Here is a 24,742-nt window from a genome sequence, read left to right on the forward strand (position 1 = left end):
ACATAATTTTAATAAATATGAAACTACAGTTAAAATATCTTAGCAGGGACAGAAAGTCAGTCATCAGAATCTGATCTTTGACTTAATTTTAAATGACCCAGGGAAAGTTTCCAAAAACTGTTGATTAGCAAACATTGTTTCATTATAGTCAAAATCAAATAAAAAACAAGAGTATCAGGGAATCTAAAAGTTGGTGGGTCCCCCAAGGTCATACAGTAAAAGCCATACCTAACAAAACTTTCCATTTTATAACACACTTGGAGACGTGATCACATAACTTCTACCTGAGAACCTCTGTTGATGGAGGACACACTGAGCCTACATAAAGCTCTTGAATTGAGAGCCATACTCTCAAGAATTTAAAAGCAAACGCTAAACAGACTGCTAGAGGTCATTCGTTACCTCTATGAAAATGTTAGCTGAAAAGATGACGGAGAGAATCAAGGCTGCTCCAGTGGAATTTGGGATTATTCTTTGGTCAACTACTGCGTAAGGTCCAAGGAAGGGAGCAGATGCCTTAAGAAAATGAGGTCAATGTCATGCAGAGTAGTGACTGGTTGGAAGAAAATGTATTGCACTCTATCTCTCTGCTCTTTTCATTTAGCACTCAATTTTTTCTCCTCTTCTGCTTCTCCCCTAATCTATCTCCACATATCTCCCTTAGTTTCTTTATCCCTCTCTTTCTCCCCCTGTCCTTTAAGTGGCCATCATTTAGAATTAAAGCAGCCATAATTTAGAAACAGTTTTTGAATTCATTTAATTGAGCTTTCATGCTATATATTAATTTTAAAAGCAAATTTAAAATTTTTCTCTTGGAAAAAAATTCTAAAGCTGATCATAAATTTATTTTTACTTGTGTATGCCCTTAAGTTGATTTTTTTTTGGTGGATCAGTAAAGTTTGCCCATTTCTATCTTACATCTTAGATCCTTAAGTTATGACTAAAATGAATTTTAACTTAAAAGTATAAACTGCCAACAACATGTTGATGTAAAAATATTTAATTTGTATTGATTTGCCAACCAAAAAGTAATAGGTATGCTATAACACTACGCATAGTCATACAATAAAAACAATGGCTGACAAAGTTTTGAAGTGTCAAATAAATTGTAGTGGAAAAAACTGCTACTAGTGAACAGAGAAGGGAAAGAAAATTTCAGAATGGAAATGCTTTTTGAATGACATACGGTTTAGACTGGGTCTCAAAGGACTGGTAGGCTTTGAAAAGGCAGGGAGGAAAGAAAAGGATATGCCCGGTGGGTGGGGCAGCAGAAATAAAAGCACAAAGCTAGGAAATTACAAAGTATCTTCAGGAAACAATGAACAACAACTAACATTTACGTAATGCTTTAAAGTTTACGAAGTGCTTTCCTCACAACAATCTGTTTGGTTGAAGTGGAGAGTTTAGGAAATTGAGGAGCTGGAGATAAGACTTGGAAGGAATGTGAAGACCAAAGTATGCAGGATCCTGTATGACTAGTAAAAGAGTTTGTATTGTTTTGGATATGCAAAGCCACTGAAGATTTCTGATTGGGGAGCACAGCATGATCAAAACTGTGCTTTACGAAGATCCGTAATATGAAAATGTGCAAGATGAATTAAGGAGAAAGAGGCTGGAGACAAGGGAAAACCAGGCTATTTCATGAAAGATTTGGGCTTTTCCTAGTTAATTGTTCTCATGAAGTAGGCTTGGTCAGTGGCAGCAAAAACAAAAGAAATTACAATTCTGAGGCTTTATCTCAAATCCCTCAGACTGGCAAATATGAAAATAACAAATCTTGAGAGACCGTATGAAGCCAGGCACACTGTTGGTACAACTGTGACTTAGTCCCACTTATGAAAAACAACTTGGAATTTTAGTAGGAAAATCACTAAAGTACAAAGTCCCAATAACACTAATACTGGAACTATGTCCCAAGGAGGTTAAAAACAAAAGGGAAGTTCCCATATACACAAAAATATTCAGAGAGACAATTCTGGTAGAAGCTATTATCATAATCTATTTGTTAACAATATTTTGGCAACGAAATACAAACAGTACCCAAGCAGTCAAAAAATACTAATGTGCATTCTTTAATATCTAAATTAGGCTCTTGGAATAGGTATGATTCATTAGGTTTTTCAGATTCAGTGTTCTCTATGTTTCAAGTTTTGAAAGTATTTTCAGTATCAACTAACTCTTCTTTGGAATATTTATATCACTAAGTAGGTTCTTCTAATACAAATCATGTCTAAATATATTTTGAGGTTAAATCGGTTTCATCACCTAAATACCACCCAAAACTATAAATCACATAAGAACTATTAACAAAGCTCTCATGTTGCTTTAAGTAGAAAATTAGCAAAGTAAATTCTTTCACTAGCAGGGCCAAATCATGTCAGAATAGGACAATTTAACCATCTTCACCATTGCTACCACATGCTCTAGAGCACATCACAGCTAGAGATTCAGAACTACTCTAAGACACTTATGTGTTCTCCACAACGAGTACAGAGCTTAAACACAAAAACATTAAAAATGTCCCAAGGAAAAATAAGATGACCAAATGTAAAAGTCATTTAAGAAATCAGGAAAATGAAGTATTTATTGAAAAACTTAGTTATCAGAATTCTTCCCCCTCCCCCCCTTAACTATCCTACTCATCCATAAAAGCAGAACTCAAATGCTACCAACTCCACAGACTTCCAGACCTCCCACAACAATCTTCTTCCTCATATAGCATTCTATAACTCTATGTGTTGGTAAACAAAATGGGCTCTTAGCACTCAGTTCAACCAAGTGCCCTTGAAGAGTTTAGCCTTTGTTTCCTTGATTAGATTTGGGAGTCCTTGGTGACCTCCTTGCCTCAGGGGAGGGCCTAGTTTACACATGAGTTTGAGTGACATGTCTGGGACATCAGAGGCTTTTAGACCACATGAGTTTAAGTCGCCTCTTTGTGACCATTCTAGGTCACGTGAGTGAGTCGCTTGTGTGACTCACCCTTGACCCTGAAAAAGATATAAAACCAGCGGTTGGCTTTCTCTTTTTCAGAGCTCTTGCCCACAGCCATGGTGGCTCACGTGACTCTGGACCAGGCCTTCTTATGAGCTCCCGGGCTGAACCTAGATGTTGGTAACTATGAATTGTATTTGGTCTGTCTGTCGATGTTTGTAATTTGTTTGTATTTGTTCCGAAGTTCAGGGTGATGGCTTTTTCCCCTGAACTATGTGAATGGTATTTGTATGCTGAATTAAAGTAAGCTTGTCAACCCCTTAACGTTGCTTTTCTTAGTAAAGCAGATCAAAAGAACCTGGGCTTTTGTAGCATGCTGGCAGCGTTCTGGTTGTTGGGTTTGTGTTGGTTTTTCACCCCCACAACAGGTGCTAGCTGGATTGTTGAAACACTCTACCAAGCACTTTTTTTGAAATACTGTAGTACTGTATAAAACTATCTGGATTAGCATCTTATCCATCTATTAGACAGAAAGTTTCTTAAGAACAAGGACCATCTCTTATATAAATAGTTATCTCCCTTAGTGCCTAAGACATTTTTCTGCACACCGGATCCAAAACAGACACTTAATAAATGTTGCAATGTATTGTACTAATAGCACATACATACCGGCAATACAACTGTCATCAGATATGGGCACATCAAGATAAATAAATCCTTTGTTATATAAACCTACAGAAACAGGAATACATTGTTTTAGATTTGTGAGACTAAATTAAAATAACTATTTTCTGTACTTCTCTTTACTCTGTCCAACCCCCCCCCCAAAGACTGAAAATATTTTGCAAGATAGCACAGACACTTTGCACTCAAATTTTTAAAAAGTAAGTTTAAATGTGTTCAGTATTTTTCATTTTGTGTATTTATGACACTTTTAACACTTCCTACATACAGGTGTAATGAGTTTTTAAAAATTTAGTTATCCGTAGCTTAGAAGGTAAAAAGTGACAAAGGGATGTGGTTAACACCATTGAATAGACACAGACAACCAAACAGCAAAGGAGCTAGTGAAAGTTCTGGCCGGCTGAAAGGAAAAGTAAGAAGCTCTCTGCCTGGATACAGAGGTAAAAAGGAGGTTGAGAGCATGGGGCAAGAATTATGGCGCCTACTTAGGAGCCTACTAAAATGCTGCTCATTTAGTGTGGAGAACCTAGTTAAGTTCTTTCCCTCTCTCTCTATTCAAATGATTTTTGAAATCCTACCCCTACTTCCTAACCTCTACTACAAATACACAATTATAGGTTATGTAAATTCTTTCATGTCTACTGCTTGTATAATAAAGTTTATATCTGGTTATCACTATACGCCTTTCAAACTAGTTTAAAGATCCAAGAGAACCACAGGCTCAGAGCACCATAGGTTTGGAGCTGGAAGGGACCTTAGAGGCTACTGAGTCTAGTACCCTCATTTTGCAGATGAAATTAAGATGAAATCTGCAGATGAAACAAAAATAATTCCCAGAAATTAAGGAACAGAGAAGTTAAGTGAATTGTGCCCAGGGTCACATAGCTGCTAAATGTCTGAGGTAAGATTTGAGTTCAATTCTTCTTGACTTGTAAGCCCAGTTGTTCTACCCACTGTGGGAATATGCATGCAAAATTTTCTTGGTATTTAACAAATACTTCTTCATTTTGACAAGCTACAAATAAAATGTGTTACTATCTTCCCCATTTGCATCTCAAAATTAAAAAGGAACAAAAAGTTCCTTTAAATGAGGCTTTTTTTCATTGTCTATGTTTCTAATAGATTCACTCCTCTTAACGATTTATAATAGCAAGTAGAATAGCTTAAAACTCATCTCTACTTCTCCAAATCCTCCAAACACACTGTCCCTTCTCTGAATTCCAAGGGCATCTATAGCCAATGCTGTATTACTTAGCACTAACCCTAACCAATTCACAGTGCCATTAATTGTTCTCTATTTGTTAAATACATGTTTCTCTCATCTTCCCATGGTAGGGACTATCTTATACCTAAAATCACAGGTTCACAGTTTTAGAGTTTAAGGGCCCTTAAAAGTCATCTAATCCAACTCCCTTTTTTTACAGGCCCAGAGAGATTAAGTGATCTGCCCAAAGTTACACACCAGATAATTTTCTGAAAATGTTCAAAATTAGACAAATCTCTCTCGTGTTGTTTTAAGTTTCTAGTCCATTTACTAATTACTGTGGTTCTACTGGGAAACAATGAACACTTGATATGTCTGACAGCAGAAAACATCTTAAGAAACAGGAGTTTCATCTACATTAATCAGGGAATAAATGTTACTAAACCTTTCAATGGCTTAAATACAAGTTCATATGCTACTTAAAGGAATGTTTTAATAACCACTTACTATGTACCACATTGTAGTCTAGAGATCCAGACAGCTGAGGACCTGAATCAATGATCTTATCAATAGCACATTTCTCAGGCAAAGTGCATATCTGAGGAAAATAATAAATTTTTCATTAAGTTTTGTCTAAACTGAATCCATAAGTGTCTTAAAAATGGTTAAAATGTTAAACTAAAGCTGTAAGGATTATAAAATTATGAGTTCATTACTTTTTAAGATACTTCACCCCATTTAATCAATGTCCTATAAATTTCACCCCTAAGACACACAAAACTGTGTACATTACTATCTATTCAGTTGCCAGAGCTAGTACCTTAACAACAAGGATTTCGACTGGGCTTGTTATATAGACTTAAAAAGATACTTAGCTATTTTGTCTGTTTGTTAATGACTGTCCAGTATTTACTGAGACTTTTAGTTTTATTTTCTTGGCGAAAAATATATGTTGTTAGAACCACCGCAACTAGAGAGTTTTATTACAATGCCTTATTGTAGCATGGAAGTGACCTGGGTTCTCAAAGGTTAAGACAGCAGAATTTAGTCTCTGGTGGTGCTTCCAAGTTGGAAGGACACTGAGGCTAGATGACAGACTATGCCCATCAAACAAGGAGCAGCCTAGCTAGCTCAATGCAGAAGGCTGATGAATTTTGGCACTCCAGGATATAATGAAAACCACCTATTGAGAATAAAGTGTTTCATCCAGAGAAAGAACTATGGAGTTTGATTGCAGATCAATGCATACTATTTCTATTTTTTTGTTGTTGCTTTTTCTTTCTCGTGGTTTTTCTCTTTTGTTCTGATTCTTCTTTCACAACATGACTAATGTAGAACTATATGTAATATAATTGCACATGTACAGCCTATCAGATTGCAGGCCACCTTGGGGAGGGGGAAGAGAAGAGAATGGGGGGAAAATTTAAAACTCAGTATCTTATAAAAATGAATGTTGAAAACTAAAAATAAATCAATTAATTAAAAAAAGAGAGTGTAATTTGCCTAGCTAGTAAGAGTATCACAAATTTTTTTGAAGTATTAAAATTAAAAAAGTATGGAAATATATCTTCTTGTAGCAAATTCAAAACTACTCTGACCAAAAATTATATAGTGAACTCAGAATAAAATAAATATCTAAAATTACCTTTATATCATCTTCTGTGATGTAACCAGCCTGAACCACCCACCATGCCTCTATAGTAATTTCCACAGGCTTCACTGGCAGAAGATCACGAGCGGTTTTCCTTCTGAAAAATTTCTGCAGTGGCACAGTCCATTTGAGATAACATTTAACTTGTACAGTCATCAAAAAAATTATGATTTCCCCTTATACCAAAAGAAAATATCTTACCCTTCCTTTAAGAGAACACTCTAGAGGCTGAATATACATTGATTTCAAAATATGCTTCAAAAGGTACAGTAAGTAGGTGCAGCTAAGTGGCACAGTGAGTAGAGTACCGGCCCTGGAGTCAGGAGGACCTGAGCTCAAATCCAGCCTCGGACACTTGACACACTTACTAGCTGTGCGACCTTGGGCAAATCACTTAACCCCAATTGCCTTGCCTTCCCTCCTCCAAAAAAAAAAAAAAAAAAGGAAAAAGTACAATAAGTATTCTGGATAGACAAAGCATTCCGGATAGACAACATGAAGTGGACAGTCGGCCAAATTTAGTGACAAGAAGCCCTAGGTTCCAGTCCTGGCCCTGACACATAACAGCTATCTGGCCATGGGCCAGCACCAAAGAACAAATTCATTAAGAAGAGACACCCATCCCCAAGTGGCTCAAATGGAAAGAGTTTCTAAATCAAGATTACCCTATGTGGATAAAATCATAGGTCTGGGGTAGGGGCAGGGAGGTATTCAGAATTATTTATGTATGCATATGTGTAGGTATGCATATGTGCATACAAGTATATTTGGGTATGTGTATATCACAAGTATTTTGAAAGGAGAAATGTCTTCATCTTCTAGGGTTCTCTCTAACCCCTAGTGACACATCCCAAATTAAAAAAATGGAGGTAAACATACAAATTTAGGTGAAAACTGTTGGGAAAGGTATAGTTACTTCTTCAATGTAGCTAGTATTAAGAATGGGGGGAAGAGGTAAGTTAAGAAATAGAAAAATGCAAATATCGAAACTTCTTTTAAAAATTTAAAAATTTCTATGTAAAATCGTGTTTTTCAGCACACTAATGTGTAAGAAATTTAATTGCAGGGGATAAATTAGATTTTTTGCATAAACATGTATTTCAAAAAACTTTAACTTGATAAAAGGAACTGCAAAAATAGCCATATTAAGCAGAATTGTTTGGTAAGAGGGGGTTTCTTGGACAGAAAAAAGAAAAAAAAAACAACTTACTTTTGATGACCTACACTGATTCATAAGGTCAATATACTGATTTCTTCCTATGCCAAGAAGCCTTAGACCTGAAACAAAGAGCCTTTGGATTACACATTCTTTATATACTTTTAATATTCATATACATTAAATGATTCTTGGTAACTTATTCTCAGCTTTTATTATTCCTTGAATACTCAGCTGAACATTAAGTCCTAAAATCAAGAATAATTAGCAAGAATACTTTGAAGCAGAAGAATTAAAGGTCTTTCATAACAACCATAACAACAAGCATTACTGTGATTACTGAATATTTTTCTTAATGAGAGAAATTTTTAAAAAGCAGAAAATCTCTTAATTTCAAGAGACACAAGAGAAAAAATTACAGTTTTCAAAGAAAACCTCCAACTTTTGAATGGGGTTTTAATTTAAGCCAGTTGTTTGGAACTTAGAATTCATTTGCTTATAATAAGAGGCTAGGTTCCCAGGCCAATCTGTGAAAGCCTACATACCTGAAGTATAGTACTCTCCTAATACTAATAGTACTTCATGGTGCAGCTGAAATAGTTGTGTGAACTTGGACAAGTCACTTAACCTCTCTGAGTCTCAGTTTCCTCATCTGTAAAATAGGGATAATAATACTCACACTACCTACCTCGAGTTATTTTGAGGATTACGCAAATTAAAGGGTTTGGCAAATCCTAAAGTGCCATTTAATATAAGTTATCACATAATTATCATCATTATGATTATGTTGTGCTCATCTTTTACAAGGAAATTCAGAGAGACATGAGATAGGTCGCTGGTCTTCTATTATTCTTTTATATTTTTTGTTCCATGACCTATTACACAAGTGGACAAAATAACCATCTTTTGTAACTGAATAAAAGTATTGGGATATAAACTTGTCTTTGGGCTCACTGAAAGCACCTTTAGGACAACTCTAATAGGAGACAGGAAGATGGGGATAATATGTACCTCATTTCATTTCTATATCTTCTTGACTTCTACCACTAGATCTCTGTATTTTGAAAATTTTCCATTCCTTGTAGCTTGAAGAGTATGAGTATTTGGTATGGTGACGTCTATTAAAAATATTGTTCATAAATTTTTGTGGGACCATGCTAAGTGTGGGGAATAGTTTTGTCTGTGATAATCACAATTATCATCATTTTTATTAAGTTGGGAAAAAGGTTAACCTGAGTTCTAGATGATGTAGGCTCTGCTCTTGGGTCTATCATTAACTATCTGTTAAATCTTAGGCAAATCTCATTTGTTAGAGTTCATTCTAATTATAGCAAAATGAGAGCAGTAGACTAGATGAACTTAAAATCCCTTCTAATACTTGAAAAAGTAACCACAATACTTCTATGGGAAGCATCTGTGTCTTGATCCTATTCCCCCCCCACCCTACCCCATTCCAAGGACCTTGTTGCATCAGATAGTCCCTATTCTTCTCATCTGCAGTCTCTACTCTCTTGTTCTCTCCTGACTCCTTCCCCACTGACTAAAAAAATACTTGTTTCCCCTATCCTAAACACAAACAAAATCCTTGCCCTCAACTGGCAGATCCTCAAATTATCATCCTTTATCTCTCCCTGCACTGCTAAACTTTTAAAAAAGTAATGTTCGACCAACCCTGACATACTGCGCTTTTCTCAGCAACCTAAGGGGCAAGGACAACTCCAGGGGACTCACGATGGAGAATGCTATCTTCATCCAGACAAAGAACTGCGAAGTTTGAATACAGATCGAGGCACACTACATGCTCGCCTTTTCTGCTTCTCTTTTGTTTTTGGGGTTTTTTTTTTTTTTGGTTCTGTTTCTTCTTTCTCATGATTCATTCCATTGGTCAAAATTCTTCTCCATGACTTGACTAGTGCATAAATTAATTCAATGCAAAGTCATTCATGACAGTTAAAAAAAAAAAAAAGTAATGTTCACTTGTTGCCTCCACCCCCTCACTATTCCATTTATCTCTATCTAAAGCAGATTCTTAACGCGGGGCCCATGGACTCCAAAGGTATCTATGGATAGATTTTTAAGGGGGGTAGGAGGGGAAGGGTGTCTGTGGACTTGGATTGAAAAGTTATATCTTTATTTCAACATAGTTATGTTTCTTTTGAAATCTTATGCATTTTATGAATTTAAAAACATTATTCTGAGACAGGGTCCACAGACTTCACCAGACTGACATAGGGATCCATCACATCAAAAAGGTTTTGGACACAATAAGTTTATCTTCCCCATAAAACCTGTCATACTTCCCAGCTTTACTGTTTCTGTTACTGGCACCTTGTCACCCATCTTCAAAATCTCAAAGACATCTTTGACACCCCTCTCCCTCTTCCTTCCCCCACCACTGTCTCTCTCTCTATCTCTCTCCATCCAATTATTTACCAAGAACTTTCAGTTCTACTTCCCCAATCTCTTGCACGAGGCCCTTTTCTCTGCTTCTATGCAACATCTCCCCACCCCCATTTCAGCCCTAATCTTTTCTCGATACATTATTTTAAAAGTCTCCTAACTGGTTTCTCTCACCTTCCCACCCTTCCACATACTGGACCTGAGTTTGAATCTTGGCTCTGTCCTCACATGTGAGCTAGGGTATATCACTTACCTTCTCTGGGACTCCACTAACAAATGAAGGGTACTAGACTACCCAGTCTCTTCCAACACAGCTACTGATATTATTCCCTTCTCAAATGTCACCTCCTCTTCCATGAACCCTTGCTTGATCCTCAGCTAAAAGCCAGCTCTGCTGCCTCAAATTCTCTGACAGCAATTCTGTCCACATCTCTTCTGCGCCCAAGACTAGCAGAAGTGTCATTATTTTCCTCAGAAGATCACAAGGTCCTTGAAAGTGAAGAATTTTATCTTCATATCCTCATCACTTATCAAAGTGCCTTGCATATAGTTACTAAATGTTTGCTGAACTGAACTAAAAAGGTAAACATATTCAGATCACATGTGAAGCTCAGTGCTGTGTTCAGTTATAGGCACCACATTTTAGAAAGGAGAAAGATAAGCTGGAAAATGTCCAGAGGAGAATGGGCAGTAAGGGCATGCTATATAAGGATCAACTGAAGACTAGGGATGTTTAGTTTTGGAGGAAAAAAAGAAGATTGAGGGGAGACATGACAGACATGATAGATTTTTGAAGGGCTGGCACTTAGAAGAGGATTTATATTTGTTCTGCTTTGTCCCTGAGGGCAAAACTAGAACAAAGTGACAAATTTATGATTCATATAAGGAAAATTTGCTATCAGAACTAGCCAAAAATAAAACGGACTGCCTTATGAAAGCCAGGTATGTTTTAAAGGGGGTTCTTTGGACCCAGTTGCACTACTACCACTAACCTACTGACCCTATGCTGCCCCTCCCCCCCCAACCACCCAAAAGAAGAAGAATAAGAGAAGATGGGCAACTGACCATGCAAGGGAGGAATCTGGTGCAACACCACCTACCTCCTATCCCACACCGCACACCCCAGGAAAGCAAGCAAGAGTTGCTAAAGCTTTACACCCCTGGCCATTGGCTGGCAATAATAACCTTGAAATTATCAGCTGTACTTTTTATGTACCATTCACTACAACCCCTTTAGCTAACAATTTCACACAGAAGGTTTCTCTGGCCCTATCTCTAGATGAATCAATGTCTAGCTACCTAGGAGAAAACTATCCCCAGCTCTCACTTCCTGTTCTTTCACCCTGATCTTCCTCAAACTTAAGCCCACAACCATATCTAATCTCTTTCATTGTGTCTGTCATTCCATAATGAACAAACTCCCTTTCTTCCCATACCTCTTTCTCTCATGCTCCTTCCATTTATAGCAATCACTGAGACCCGGCTCCGTACCACCCCAGTTACACTAAATCCCTGACCCTCTTCCCTACTATTGGCTGCGCTGCACCTTCACCCACACCCCTAATCACCGTCACTGAGGAACCTCTCCTCCTTTTAGATTCACCATCTAAATTTATCGGTCTATCCAGATTAGGCGTTGCGTTCTGATCCTCAGGTCCTTCTTCCTCCTTTCTCAATGAGTTCAGCACCTGGCTCATCTTTCCCAGAAAATTACAACCTGAATCATCATCATCATATTACACACACTTATCGCCTCTATGTAGAGGATTCACAGAACTATATCCAGCCTGTAATAACAATTTAGATGTGAAGATCTTTCCCAGCCATTGATAGGCCATGTGACCTGCTTACGGCACAGGAAGCCTAAGTTACATGTGGTGAGAGGGGCTTCCTGAGAGGAAAAGGAAGTTATGTCACAGGAAATGGAGAGAGAGCAGTTACGGCTGCTGATGGCTGCTAAGGGCTGTCCTGATAGTTAGAGCTGGACAGGCTGACTCGGCTGTACTGTGGGTTTGTTTTGTAGAAGACCCCCGCAGGGGCTCAGAGAGGTTTGGGGATGGCGAGGCTCCATGTTATAATATTATGTATTGAATGCTTTACTGCCGTGACAGATTGGATAAATGGCTTGAGGGATATGGCTCTCTGGTGTCTGAATAAATGGTTTACTTCTACCTTCTGTGTGGGGAGTCTCGCATACTTTGCGATACAGAACTACACAGGCATTTTGACAATTATCGTCTACATTGTTACTGATTGCCTTACTGATACACAGCCCTAGTCTTTCAAGATAAACATGAGTTCTTTCAATTAGTTCTCAAAGGAGAGGAATTCCAATCCATTCACCATCTCAGCAGTCCTCCTCTGGACGCAGTCTAGCTCAGGGGTGGGGAATCTGCGGCTCTGAGGCCAAATGTGGTCTTCTAGGTCCTTGGGTGCAGTTTTTTGGTTGAGTCCAAGTTTTATAGAACAAATCTTTTCATTAAGGGGATCTGTTCTGTGAAGTTTGGATTCAGTCAAAGGGCTGCGCTTGAGGACCTAGAAGACCACATGTGGCCTGGAGGCTATAGGCTCCCTACCTCTGGTTCTAGCTTATCAATGTCCTACTTATAATGTGAAATCAAGGACTGACCACAATACTCTAGATGTAGTCTGATCAAGATAAGAATACAGCAGAACCATCACTTCAGGACACTATGCCTCTCTTAATATAGCCTAAAATCAAAATAGCTTCTCTGGCTGCCATATTATACTGCTGACTCATGTTGAAACTGTAAACTAATAAATTTCCCATATCTTTTTCACATGAAGAACTGCCTAACCATGCCCTCATCTTGTACTCTGAAGTTGATTTTTTGGATCCACATTATGACTTTACATTTACTGCTATTATATTTCATCTTTTTAGGTTTGATCTATCACTGTAATATGGTCTATTGACCTGGAGAGATCATTTGGGATACTAAATCTATCATCCAATCTAACTACCCATGTCCAGTTTTGTGTTATCTGTAATATAAGCATATTATCTTTGCCCAAGTTAATGATGAAAATGTTGAACATTATAGAGTCAAGAGACAGATTCCTGGGGTGTTCCACTAGAAAGCTTTCTTCAGGTTGAAACTGACCCATTAATGCCTACTCTTTGAATCCAGTCATTCAATCACTTACAAATCTAAGTAAGGTAAATTAATCTATCCTTCATCTCTCCATCTGGGGTATAATGATAGCGTGAGAGACTGCTAAATGCTTTTCTGGACTCTGGATAAAGCCTTTCTGTAACATTCCCTCAATTTATCAGTCTAATAAGTTCCCTATACAAACCCTTTCTTTTCTTTTGACAGTCCTATTTGTTGGACTGCTTTCTTGTCTACTGCCAAGGATTAAAAGTTTTCCTCGTTTGCGGATGACTAATTCCTTCTTTGCATTCATATCCCAAAGAGTAAGTACAAAAATAAGAAGATTCATTTACATTTTAGATGAAAAGCTGATTCACACTAGCTTGGACTTGCATGGGAATCTGATGGCAGTGACTATGTGGGATAAAGGGGAGAGGGAGAGAAACATACAGCTGCTGCCAAGATAAGGAAGAGAAATGACCCTACTCCCAGTCCTAGTCAGAGTAGAATTCCAGAGAAAGAGAAACACTCCTAATTACTGTGTTCCACTTCTCATCATAGAGAGATGGCACACCTGCCTACACCACAGTCATGAGCACTTACTTCCCAAGACACTACAATCATCCGAAGGAAGAGTTCCAAAGCAGAGCACATATTCCCTTATTGACACACAACAGGCAAATCAACAAAGTCACCTTTGAAATATTTCTTAAATTTCCACATTCCCTTCTCACAACATACCACAGATTTCTCATTAAAATATTTTAAAAGCTTGCCTACTAATATCTACTTAAACTATAATATAATAAAATTGTACCACTATTAATATTACTAGTGTTGCCTTATTCTAAATTCCCCTTTTGTATTCAGGGACCACCATCCTTCTAGTCATCCAGATTCACCAAACCTCAGCATCATCCTTGACTATTTATTCACCTTTACCTGAGTCCCCCCATATCAAATCAGTTGCCAAGTCTTGTCAATTCACACTTCACATGTCTAGCATACCCCCTCTCAATTTATATATCTTCCACACTAATTCAAACACTCATCACCTCGCACTTCAACAACTACAACAGTTGCCTAATTGATCTGCTTCTTGCCTCTTCCTTCCACAATCCATTTCCCAGTTTGATGTTCTAAAAGCACAGATCTGATCATTTCAATTCCATGATAAAGTCGTCTCTCCTACATGGACTCAATATTCCTATGAAACTGGCCTACTTACTATGCCCCATCTCTGATGTTCCACCTCCTGTCTCCAGGCCCTTGCACAGGTTGTCCTTCTGTCCAATGCCTGCAATGTTTTCTCTTCTTACCTGTCTAGAATAATTACTTCTTTTCAATTACTTCAGCTAAAATGCCACCTCTTATACAAGGTCTTTCTTGATTGCCCCAGTTGTTAATAATCTATAATCTACTTCCTTCCCAAAATTATTCCATTTATTTTTTATCTACTTTGCATGTACTTACTGGTCTTCATGCTTCCTCCTAGAAGAATGAAACTCTTTGAGGGCAGGAATGGTTTTGTTTTTGTCTTTAATGCCTAAGTTTTTAGCACTGCCTGGCACAGAGTAGGCACTTAATAAGTGTTTACTGATTGATTGCGTGTTAAATGCTCTAATATAATGTAAACTCTAATATAATGTAAACTCCTTGTAGGCAAGATCTATTTCTATCTGCATGCCCAACACCCAGCACACTGCTTTGCACATAACAGGAGATTAATAATGTTTGCTGAATCGCAGAACTAAATATACCTGATGGGAAACTAAGATTTCACAAAACATTTGACAAAGACTAATTCTTCCAACTAGGATGGTGTAGGGACTAGACAGATATGGAGTCCATGTTCTATGAAACAACTGAGGGAATGGGTGCCATCTACCTCAAAAAACACATACGGGGGCATAATTGCTTTCTTAAAATAATTTGAAAGGTCTACACTTGTTCTGGCCCTAGGGTATGGAACAAGGTACAAATGGAGAAGCAGAATCATAGAATCTGAAAGTCAGAAGGGATCTCGGTACCCACAGAGTCCAAACCATATAGAAAGCAATCTCTACTATAATATCTCTGACAAGACAAATTTAGAGTGACACAAGGCGGAAAATCAAAACAATTAGGGCTAGAATAAGCTGCTTTAAGAGAGAATGACTTCTCATTACTCAAGATTTCTAAGTAGAAGCTGCACGACCACTTTCTGGCAATGTTATAAGAAAGATTATTGGTTAGGTAGGGGTTAGACTAAATGACCCCTGAGGTCCCTTCTCCCTTCAAAATCCTTTTGATTCTGTTATCTAAAATCCTCTGTTTCCTTCTAATCCTCTATCTTTACCACGTTCATCTAGATTTGTAAGTCTTTAGGGAGTGAGATTTTTTGATACAAGGCACATATAAATAATAATTTCAAATTCCTGACCAATGGAAGCCAGTTTATAAATTACCTCTCCCCTCAAAACAAAATCTAATATTTTATTTTGTGTGCTTTTGAACTTAGGCAAAAAAACCTTTCCCTAGAGACAGTAAACAATATCTTAATTTTTACTCACATTCTTAAAAAATTAAGAACCACCATAGCTCTTTAACATCACTAAGAATCTAAAATCCAATGTTAAGTTTCAATTTATATACACTTCCTCTCTTTCTAAATGGGCTTATTTCAATATTCCCCCTTAACTAAAATTCAGTTTTACTTTTAAATTGTATTAGTAAAACCACAACATTACAAACTAGATTAATTATATGTTGCTACAAAATGAATCATAGTTTTTCTTACTGATTATCATGTCCCTTTAAAAAAAAAAAAGAAAAACCTTGCTTATATTTTGTCTTTGTGTCAGTAGACAGAAAATCTATCCAAAACACAAATAGTTGCTTCTCCTTGCAAATGTGTTTGTCAAGTTTTTTAAAAAGACCCTCATTCAATATACAACACAATTATTTCACCTCATTTATTTAACAGTTAGAAAATTTAAAGCAAATCCTGAAATAAAGGATCATATATATTAAATTTCTAAATTATTAGCACTTAACCCATTTATATGCTGTTCTTTCAGCTACATGTTAAAGAACTTCTCATGTCCCCCTACAGCATTAGAAACTTAGGGGTTCTCCAACAAATAGCACAACATGTGACACATCATAGGGACACAAAAAATGTTTCCTGGATTGAATGAAACAATGCTAAAATAAGAAATGCTAATCCCAAAATGGCTTTTTGCCTATTCTGAAGATCATTCTTTTGGCTGATTCTCAAACTACTCTAAATTCACTAAGTATTAAAAGAGACATTGAGCTCAAATAAACTGTTCTTCGAAGATTAGTCTATTTGTATAGGTAATCAGCATGTTATACACTTAAAGAACTCCCAAGAACATTATATATTCTATGTGATATAGCTATATCTAGATCTAGATAAGATATACCACTACTTGATAGTCATCACACCCTTAGAAAAAAAGATATCAAGAAAATTATATTGCATCCTGATAATACATCAAAATTAGATTTTTTAAAAATAGAGAAACAAACAACCTAACCTTCTAATAATGGTGTCACTGATGCCATTCAAACTTCCAGGAAAAGAGTAGATTCCCTCTAGAAATATATAATTATTTCCCCTTTCACCCAGTCTAATTTCTCTTTTTCTTTGGAGATTAGATGAAGTACTGAACCTCAAATGAACCACTTAATGTAACTCACATGAATCCTACTGTTATAAAAAATCAATACTGCCAACTGGTCTACTGTGTTTCAGACTAAACAAATAACGTAATTCAAGGCAGTGTCATAAGCATACACATATCAGTGCATTATTTTGTTCAACATAATTGAATGAATAATACTCACAGTCAGCAGCAGTAAAATTGGGCAAAGAATCATAGCTTTTTTCACTGTTCATTATGTCCTTTTAAAAAGAAAATAATATATTTTTAAATAGTTTTAAGATAACCTTGCTCAGGGAAATAACATGATTTTTAACATACATTTTTTTTTGTTATGGTACCAAAAAAAATTATGTTACAGGTATAAGATCACAGGTTAGCAATCTATAGCATACATGACACCCAGTCCCAATTTAAAATATTAAGAAATGTGACTTTCTTCCCTTTTACGAGTTCCAAACAGTTATATATAGTTCCTTTGCAACAGATGAAATAACTAGCAAAGAGCCCAGTCCCTTCAATTCTCATACACTCAAATCCAGAGTTCATCCATATGAGAAAATTAAACAGTGGCCCCTCTAATAAAAAGCCCAGTAGACCAGTGGCAGCCAGCAGTAGACCAGAGAATAGGAGCTAACAGGTGTTAGCCAAGAGCTGAGCCACTCAATGCTCTCTGCTCTTTTACAGGTAAGTCAAAAATGGCTTTATATCAACATCCTAAATGAGCCAACCATAAAATGGTTCCCCATTATTTAGATACCCAGATAAACGTGGAAGTAAGACCTGTTTCCTATATAGTAGCTACAAACCAAAAGAGCCAATAGTTTAGTGAACATCCTGCAATGGAAAAAATATCTTGGGGCTGGTTTGGGATAACTGATCCCAAGTTTCTTTGGGCCAAAGGTACTATAAAAAAGGATTAAGAGTCAAGAACCCAAAAAGCATTTTTCTTTATTCTTCCACTGACATACTGCAACGTCTTGTGTTATCTATACATAGCCAGCAATTGGATCATTATCTATCTATTTATTAGGTTTCATTAACCTTAACATTTAAAAATTACTAAGAACCTCAAATATTAAGAAATTACAATTTAAAACACTCAATTTTAGAAGCAAAAAAAATCTTACAACTGATTTTGTTTAACTGATTAACAAATAATTACAATGGCACAAAAGAGGCATAAGTGTGCATATACACACATACACAAAGACTAGCATCATTCACAATTCTTTGACTTGTTGTTGACAAGAATTCTTTCTTCTATAAGAGTTTATCCATTCTTAATTATAGCTACAACACTGAAACTCACCTCCATAATGCCAGTATAATAAGAAAATGGTGTTATCCTCAAGCCCTTTACCATAATATCAGATAAATGGTAGGGGTACAACATGAGATGTTCTCGACTGTATTTTAACAATTCCTCATAGTATTTGCGTTCATCCTTCTTGACATGCTTAACTGGTTAAAAGAAGCAAAATAAATCAATAATTCTTCACTGTTGGTGCTTATTATTTAAATCTGCACACTAATAACAGAAAATAAAATTCAAACATAGTAAAAAAAATGACACAGAAACCAGAAAAAGTGGGAGGAACCAAATGAGAAAACAAAATCTGAGAGAGAAAAATAATGGAGAAATGTTTTCCATTTTCATCTAAGAAAACCAAAGAAATTTTCATGATACTACAAGAAACAATTCTTCAGAAAAAAATAACTAGAATAACAGGGTTTTTCCATACCTGAAGTCACCGAACTTTAGAATAAGACTTTATTAGATCTAGGCTCAGAAGAGTAATTTGATAAGACAGGACTCCAAAAAGCTAAGTAAGGCAAGGCTGCATTAAATGTGTTGTATAATATTAACTAGTACAATTTTTTTCCTTGCAAAAGCTGCTATATTTAGACCAGCAGAAAACTGAAAGATAGCTAAACTAAATGCCAACTTATAGTAGAAGTGAATAAGTAATAGTTTGGGTTTTTTGATTTATGTGGCTTTCAGATCCTGGCAGGACACTTAAAAGCAAGTTAACTCTGAAATGCAATGCCTAAAACAAACATTAAAAAATTTAGAGAGAAGAAAATAGCCAACAACAAAATAAAATGATAAATTTATTATTTCAGGATTTAAAGGTAAATACAAGAAATTTAACTAGAAGAAACTAGGAACATTATAGAATACGATACCTAAACACTGTTTCTAATTATTATAAAAAGTGTTCGTCATTAAGGTTACATATCTGAAACAGTTACTAAGGTAATAACTGTCATCTAGAAGGTAAAAGTAATAAAAATTCATGTACTCCTAGCCTACAAAACAAAGAAGCAAAGGCTGAATTGAGAGACTGTCATTGTTAGTAAACTAAAAACAAAATACAGTGTTCTATGGTAATTTTCAGTGAAATCACAAAGAAAATATGGTAGCTACTTTTTTAAAATTGATAAGCTCATATGGGACAATGCAAACATACATGTGTCTATTAATTTCCATGATGCAAAGTTTTGAGTGGGATTTTAGTTTGTTTTTTTTTAATCTGCATCTATGATTTCACTGGTTCAGTAACTCCTAGGAGAGAAATTCCCTCTACCAATATAAATCAGCACAGCAACTGACTTGTCTAGGGTCACAGGGTAACTGTCAGAAATAGTCCTGAAACCAGGTCTTCCCAATTGTTAGGCTGGCTTTCTATCAACTACTTCATGCTGCTTGTAACATAAAGCACACACTGAAAAATTGTGGCAAATTTATTAAAATTAAAAATCAATACGAATACTATGCATTTGAACAACAAAGTATCTACTTACCTAAGTTATTTCTGTATCGTAACTGATTTCTGATACTATAGAGCACAACTTGCTTTTCATATTCTCTCTGTGAATTTCCAAGACCCTAGAAAATGAAATAAATTTAAAGTATTTTCCAAAATATGAATATGCAAATTTAAACTTCCCCCCCAAAATTCATATCTAACTTCACTTTATCTCACTTAATTTCTAACACAAAAAATAAAGAAGACTTTTTGTTGCTGTTGTTCAGTTGTTTCAGCCATGTTTGACTCTTCATGACCCTATCTGAGGTATTCTTGGCAAAGACAGTGGAGTGGTTTGACATTTCCTTCCCTGTTCATTTTACAGATGAGAAAGCTGAGGTAAAACAGAGTTAATGATTTGCCCAGGGTCACACAAATAGTAAGTGTGTGAGTTTGGATTTGAACTCAGGTCTTCCTGACTCCAGACCCAGCACTCTATCTGCCGTACCACCCAGCGGCAAACTTTTAACATACATAGACACACAGACATATATGTGTGTATACACATATAAATACATATATACACACACATATACATATATACACACATACACATGTGTATATATGTATATGGGGGGGAGAGAAGGAGAGGGAGAGAGGAAGAGAGAGAGAGAGAAAGAGAGAGAGAGAGAGAGAGAGAGAGAGAGAACCTTGCTAGAACACTATCTTCTAAAACATACAATGCAGTATTAAGACAATTGTCTTGTATCTTCAAGCAGGTTTATTTGCTAGAAATATCCATTTTTACATTCAGCTAAAATGCAGAGGCTCAGAATAAATAAGATGACAGTCTTATGGTAAGATAAGCACATTTAACAGAGAATTTGCTTTTATTTTATTGCTCTCCTACTAATTTGACTTAATATGAAAAAGGGTCTTTATATATTATACAAAATATACTAATAATTTTTAATTCTATTTTTAGTTCAGTTAAGGTAATCATGGGTCTGCACCTATAAAAAGGATCAACTATTTTGCTTTGGACTAAGAACTAGAAATAAATAGTCTTGAGGGAGTTACAGGTCCGGGGAAGGTAGCATACTGCCAAAGAACAAACGTAAGTTCCCAAGCTTCAGTCCATACACCCCAAGTCCCAAATTCTACTAATAACTCACACATTCTCGTGGTCAATCTTACCTTTCAATCTGACTGAGGTACCAGCTGTTCCGCACTCCTTCAGATCTCTTGCATCCATACTTTAATAATCCTGTGTCTTCACCCAAATTCTCCTCCTTTCCTTCTGCCCTCTCTCTCTCCTCTTACCAAAGCAAATCTATCTGTCCCCTTGATTCCATTCTCTCCACTCTGACTCTTGTTCTGTGTCTCTCCTCCTCTCTCTATTCTCTCCTCCCCCCTTTTCTTCTCTCTTTTTCTCTCTTCTCTCCCCATTCCTACACTTTGCTAAGCTTATTAAAAGAGTAGGATACCCTCACTATTCCCATTATATCATTAATGTACTGCATGGTGAGTTAATCTTTTTTAAAAATTGATAAGATATGTGATAATGCAAATGTACATATATGCATATTAATTTCCATGTTACAAAGTTCTGAGTGGGTTTTTGGTTTGGTTTCTTTTATCTCAACTTCCTACAACATGGCTTCCATTCCTACTATTCTACTAAAACTGACCTATTAAAAGTAAGTCACCCACCAATGGCCTCTTAATTGAAAAAATGCACTGAACACTTTTTGAGTACTTAATCACCTCCTTGACTTGTAACTTGACATCATGGACTACCCCTTGCTGCTGACACACATTTTTATCTTGGCTTCCCAGATAATATGTTTTCTTAGTTTTCAGTAATCAGTCAATAAACATTTACTAAGAACTTACTATGTGCCAGTCACTGTACTTAGCACTGTTGATACAAAGAAAGGCAAAAAACAGTCTTTTGCCCTCAAAGAGCTCACATTCCAACGAGGGAGACAACATGCACTATCCAGACAAGATAAATTGATGATAATCAACAGTGGGAAGGCACCAGAATTAAAGAGGATCAGGAAAGAATGTGGGATTTTAGCTAGGCCTTGAAGAAAGCCAGGAAGTCAGAAGCAGAGATGAAGAAGTGCATTTCAGCCATGAGGGAAAGCCAGTGAAAATGCCTAGAGTTGGCAAATGGAGTGTCTTGTGTGAGGAACATCAAGGAAGCCAGGAGGAGGTTGTGGAAAAAGGACTTTGAATGCTAAACAGAGGACTTTATGGAGACAATAAGGAGCTAATGATGTTAACTGAGTGAGGGAGCAGGGAGAAGGGTTGATATGGTCAGACTTGCTTTAGGAAAACCACTGTGACATCTAAATAGAAAATGGGCTGGAGTAGAGATCTTTGGCAGGGAGACAAACCAGCAGGCTATTGCAACAGTCTAGGCACGAGGTGATAAAGGCCTGCTTCTCTAAATTTTCCTTCAGTAACTCCTCCTCCAGCTTTTACATTGCCATTTTCCAAGGCTTTAGACCTCTTGTCTTTCCTTATACTGTATCCTTTGGCTTCAAATGTCACCTCTATGAAGATGATTTCCAATATCTATCTCTGGCCCTAATTTCTCTGAGCTCTAAACCTGTATTCCCACTCCCCAGGAAACATCTCCAAAAGATGTCAACTCATTGTTCAAAACAAGATTCACTCTTTTCACCACAAACCTGTTCTCCCTGAATGTATACTTTATTGCCTCTCCAGGCTTCACTTATAATTCTCTGGACTTTCACTACCATGCCACAGAAGCCTCCTCACCCCTGGACTTCTCACTTTGGAAGTACACTCCATCCCTTGATTACCTGGTTTGTCCCAGGACTTTCATTTCAAGGAAAGCATCCAGATCAGCCATGTCTTCACAACTCTCCAGGCTCCACTCCTGATTCTAGAATTTCTCTACCATGTCTTTCCCCATTAGAATATAAGCTCCTTGAGGGCAAGAACCACCTTTGTGCTGATACCAGTGTTCCCAGTAATTAGCACAGTGCTTGGCACATAGTAAACACTTAATAAATGCTTGTTGACCTGATTGCTAGTCACATCTCTCAGTCTTTTATAAAATTAATATATGTGTAAGAATCCTTGTCTGAAAGCCTTCAAAGTTGAATTTTATTCTACTACATCAAATGCTTTCTAAAAAAAAAACCACCAAACATAAACATAGTAGGATCTTTAATTCTTACAGTACGATGTCACTCTATTAAAGATATGGTTTGTGGAGAGGGACTGAGGAACAAAAGGCTATTTTTTCTCATATTTTCATCAAGAATACTCTCCAGGTACAACAGCAAACATAAGGATTGCCTTGTTTTTGTTTAGTAAAAGCACAACTGATGCTCTTTTCTATTCTTCTAGAATTTTTCCTTCTCTGAGATACCTTGAAAAATCTACCTTTGAGTACCTTTAGAACTGTATTTGTTCCTGAAATGTTATATACTCACATACTCTTCTTGATTTCATTTTCTTCACAAAATAGATTCGATAAATGCTGTTGACTTTTTCCTATTTCACATATTCCCTTGACCAGACTATTCTCAACCACACTGCCCATTCCATATCTTGCCTCCCACACCTCTTTAGGTATGCCTCTTCTACCCAACTGTCCAATTCTAAACACCAAAATACTTCCTAGTTCTTTGTGTATCTGAAGACACTATGGCTAGATTCCATTTGAAGCATTCAGATGAACTGTTCCTTTTGGAACACATTGAGGATTTAGACAGAACTCTGAAATGAGGACCAAAGATGAGCAACATAAATTTATATTGCCTTCACTTTCTCATATTAACTAGAAATATGATTGGGTGGAAGACAGGGAGAAGAAAACTACAATAGGCTGTTTTAGAAATTCACCCCATTTTTTTCCTTTGGGTCTGTGTCTTCTTTCACAACATGATTAATATAGTAATATGTTTTGCACAATTGAACATGTATACCTGGTATCATACTCCTTACTTTCTCAGGGAGAGGGGAGGTGAGGGAGGGGGAGAGAAAATTAGGAACATTTTTTTAAATGAATGTTTAAAATTGTCTTTACATGTAACTGGAGAAAAAATATTACTGAAAAAAGAGAAAAAAAAGAATTTCACTTTTGTGCTCACAATATTCTGTAGAGAGAGAAATTTAGGAAATAGTTTAAACTACTTTGTAAGTACTTTGGGACACTAACAACTTGTCTTTTTGTTCCTTTCGACACAAACCTAGCCCTCATTCATGACTGCTGTCATAATATGAAAGTAACAAAATTTCCATCGACTACCCTTCTCAACTTCACCCTAGAAAACTGTTATGGTTTTCAGAAACTGTATCCATGACAAGTTCATTGAATGATGAATGTTGCTAAACCAAACTATTGTCATACTCCTTTATTTATATTTTTAATTATAAAATCGTACTCCAGGTATTGCCACCCTCTCCCAAATGGTCTCTTCTCACCAATTTTTCCATTTCTGTCAATGGTATTATTCTCTGAGTTCCTAGACTCACAAACTAGGAACTATTGTTTTTTGTCACTGTTTTTCCTTCACTCCTCATTACATCATATTTAATCAGTTTCCTAGCAGATTACCCTGCCTAGTCTTGCTATCAACCCTTGATCTTGTTCTTTATAGCCATTACCCAATTTCAGACTGTCAACCCCAACACTGCATGACCCAATTACTTTAACAGCTTCCTGCTTGTTTGCAATTTTTGCTTGGCTTTCTGCTTTCAATCTTTCATCCTATACCGCTACAGATTAATCTTCCTTAAAAATTACTTTGAACATTAATTTCATCTTGGGAAAAGACACAACCTCTCTGTGCTTCTGTTTCCTAATTTGCAAAATAAAAGGAGGAATATATATATATATATACACACACACACATATATATGTATATATATACACACACATATATACACACACACACCATCATCATCATCAATTAGGTTCTTTTCTATCTCTAAACTTTATGATCCCAATCGCCCAGACTAGAAACCTTGGTTATCATTTGATTTCCTCTTCCTCAAACTCAAATCCAATCAGCTTCCAAGTCTAGACTATTCTCAGGCATTTTCACTGGCATCCCCTCAATTTCCAATTCTTTGTCACCACAAAAAGAGCTGCTATAAATATTTTTGTACTTACAGGTCCCTTTCCCACTTG

At 36.5% G+C, this 24,742-nt stretch overlaps 1 protein-coding gene across 2 annotated transcripts in view; it reads right to left on the bottom strand.

Annotated features, from left to right (window-relative positions):
- The window catches only part of FAM91A1 (family with sequence similarity 91 member A1), a 54,274-nt gene that overhangs the window by 22,224 nt on the left and 7,308 nt on the right, over window positions 1–24,742 (bottom strand). For both annotated transcript variants that reach the window (XM_036758186.1, XM_036758194.1), the window contains exons 2-8: window positions 19,619–19,703; window positions 18,123–18,274; window positions 16,995–17,052; window positions 7,681–7,748; window positions 6,465–6,578; window positions 5,327–5,417; window positions 3,601–3,663 (exon numbers count right to left, since the gene is read on the bottom strand). In XM_036758186.1, coding sequence (XP_036614081.1) covers window positions 3,601–3,663; window positions 5,327–5,417; window positions 6,465–6,578; window positions 7,681–7,748; window positions 16,995–17,052; window positions 18,123–18,274; window positions 19,619–19,703 — 631 coding nt within the window. The remainder of the gene's footprint in view (window positions 1–3,600; window positions 3,664–5,326; window positions 5,418–6,464; window positions 6,579–7,680; window positions 7,749–16,994; window positions 17,053–18,122; window positions 18,275–19,618; window positions 19,704–24,742) is intronic.

Source organism: Trichosurus vulpecula, chromosome 1 (assembly GCF_011100635.1).
Source record: "Trichosurus vulpecula isolate mTriVul1 chromosome 1, mTriVul1.pri, whole genome shotgun sequence".
Classification (NCBI taxonomy): Eukaryota; Metazoa; Chordata; class Mammalia; order Diprotodontia; family Phalangeridae; genus Trichosurus; species Trichosurus vulpecula.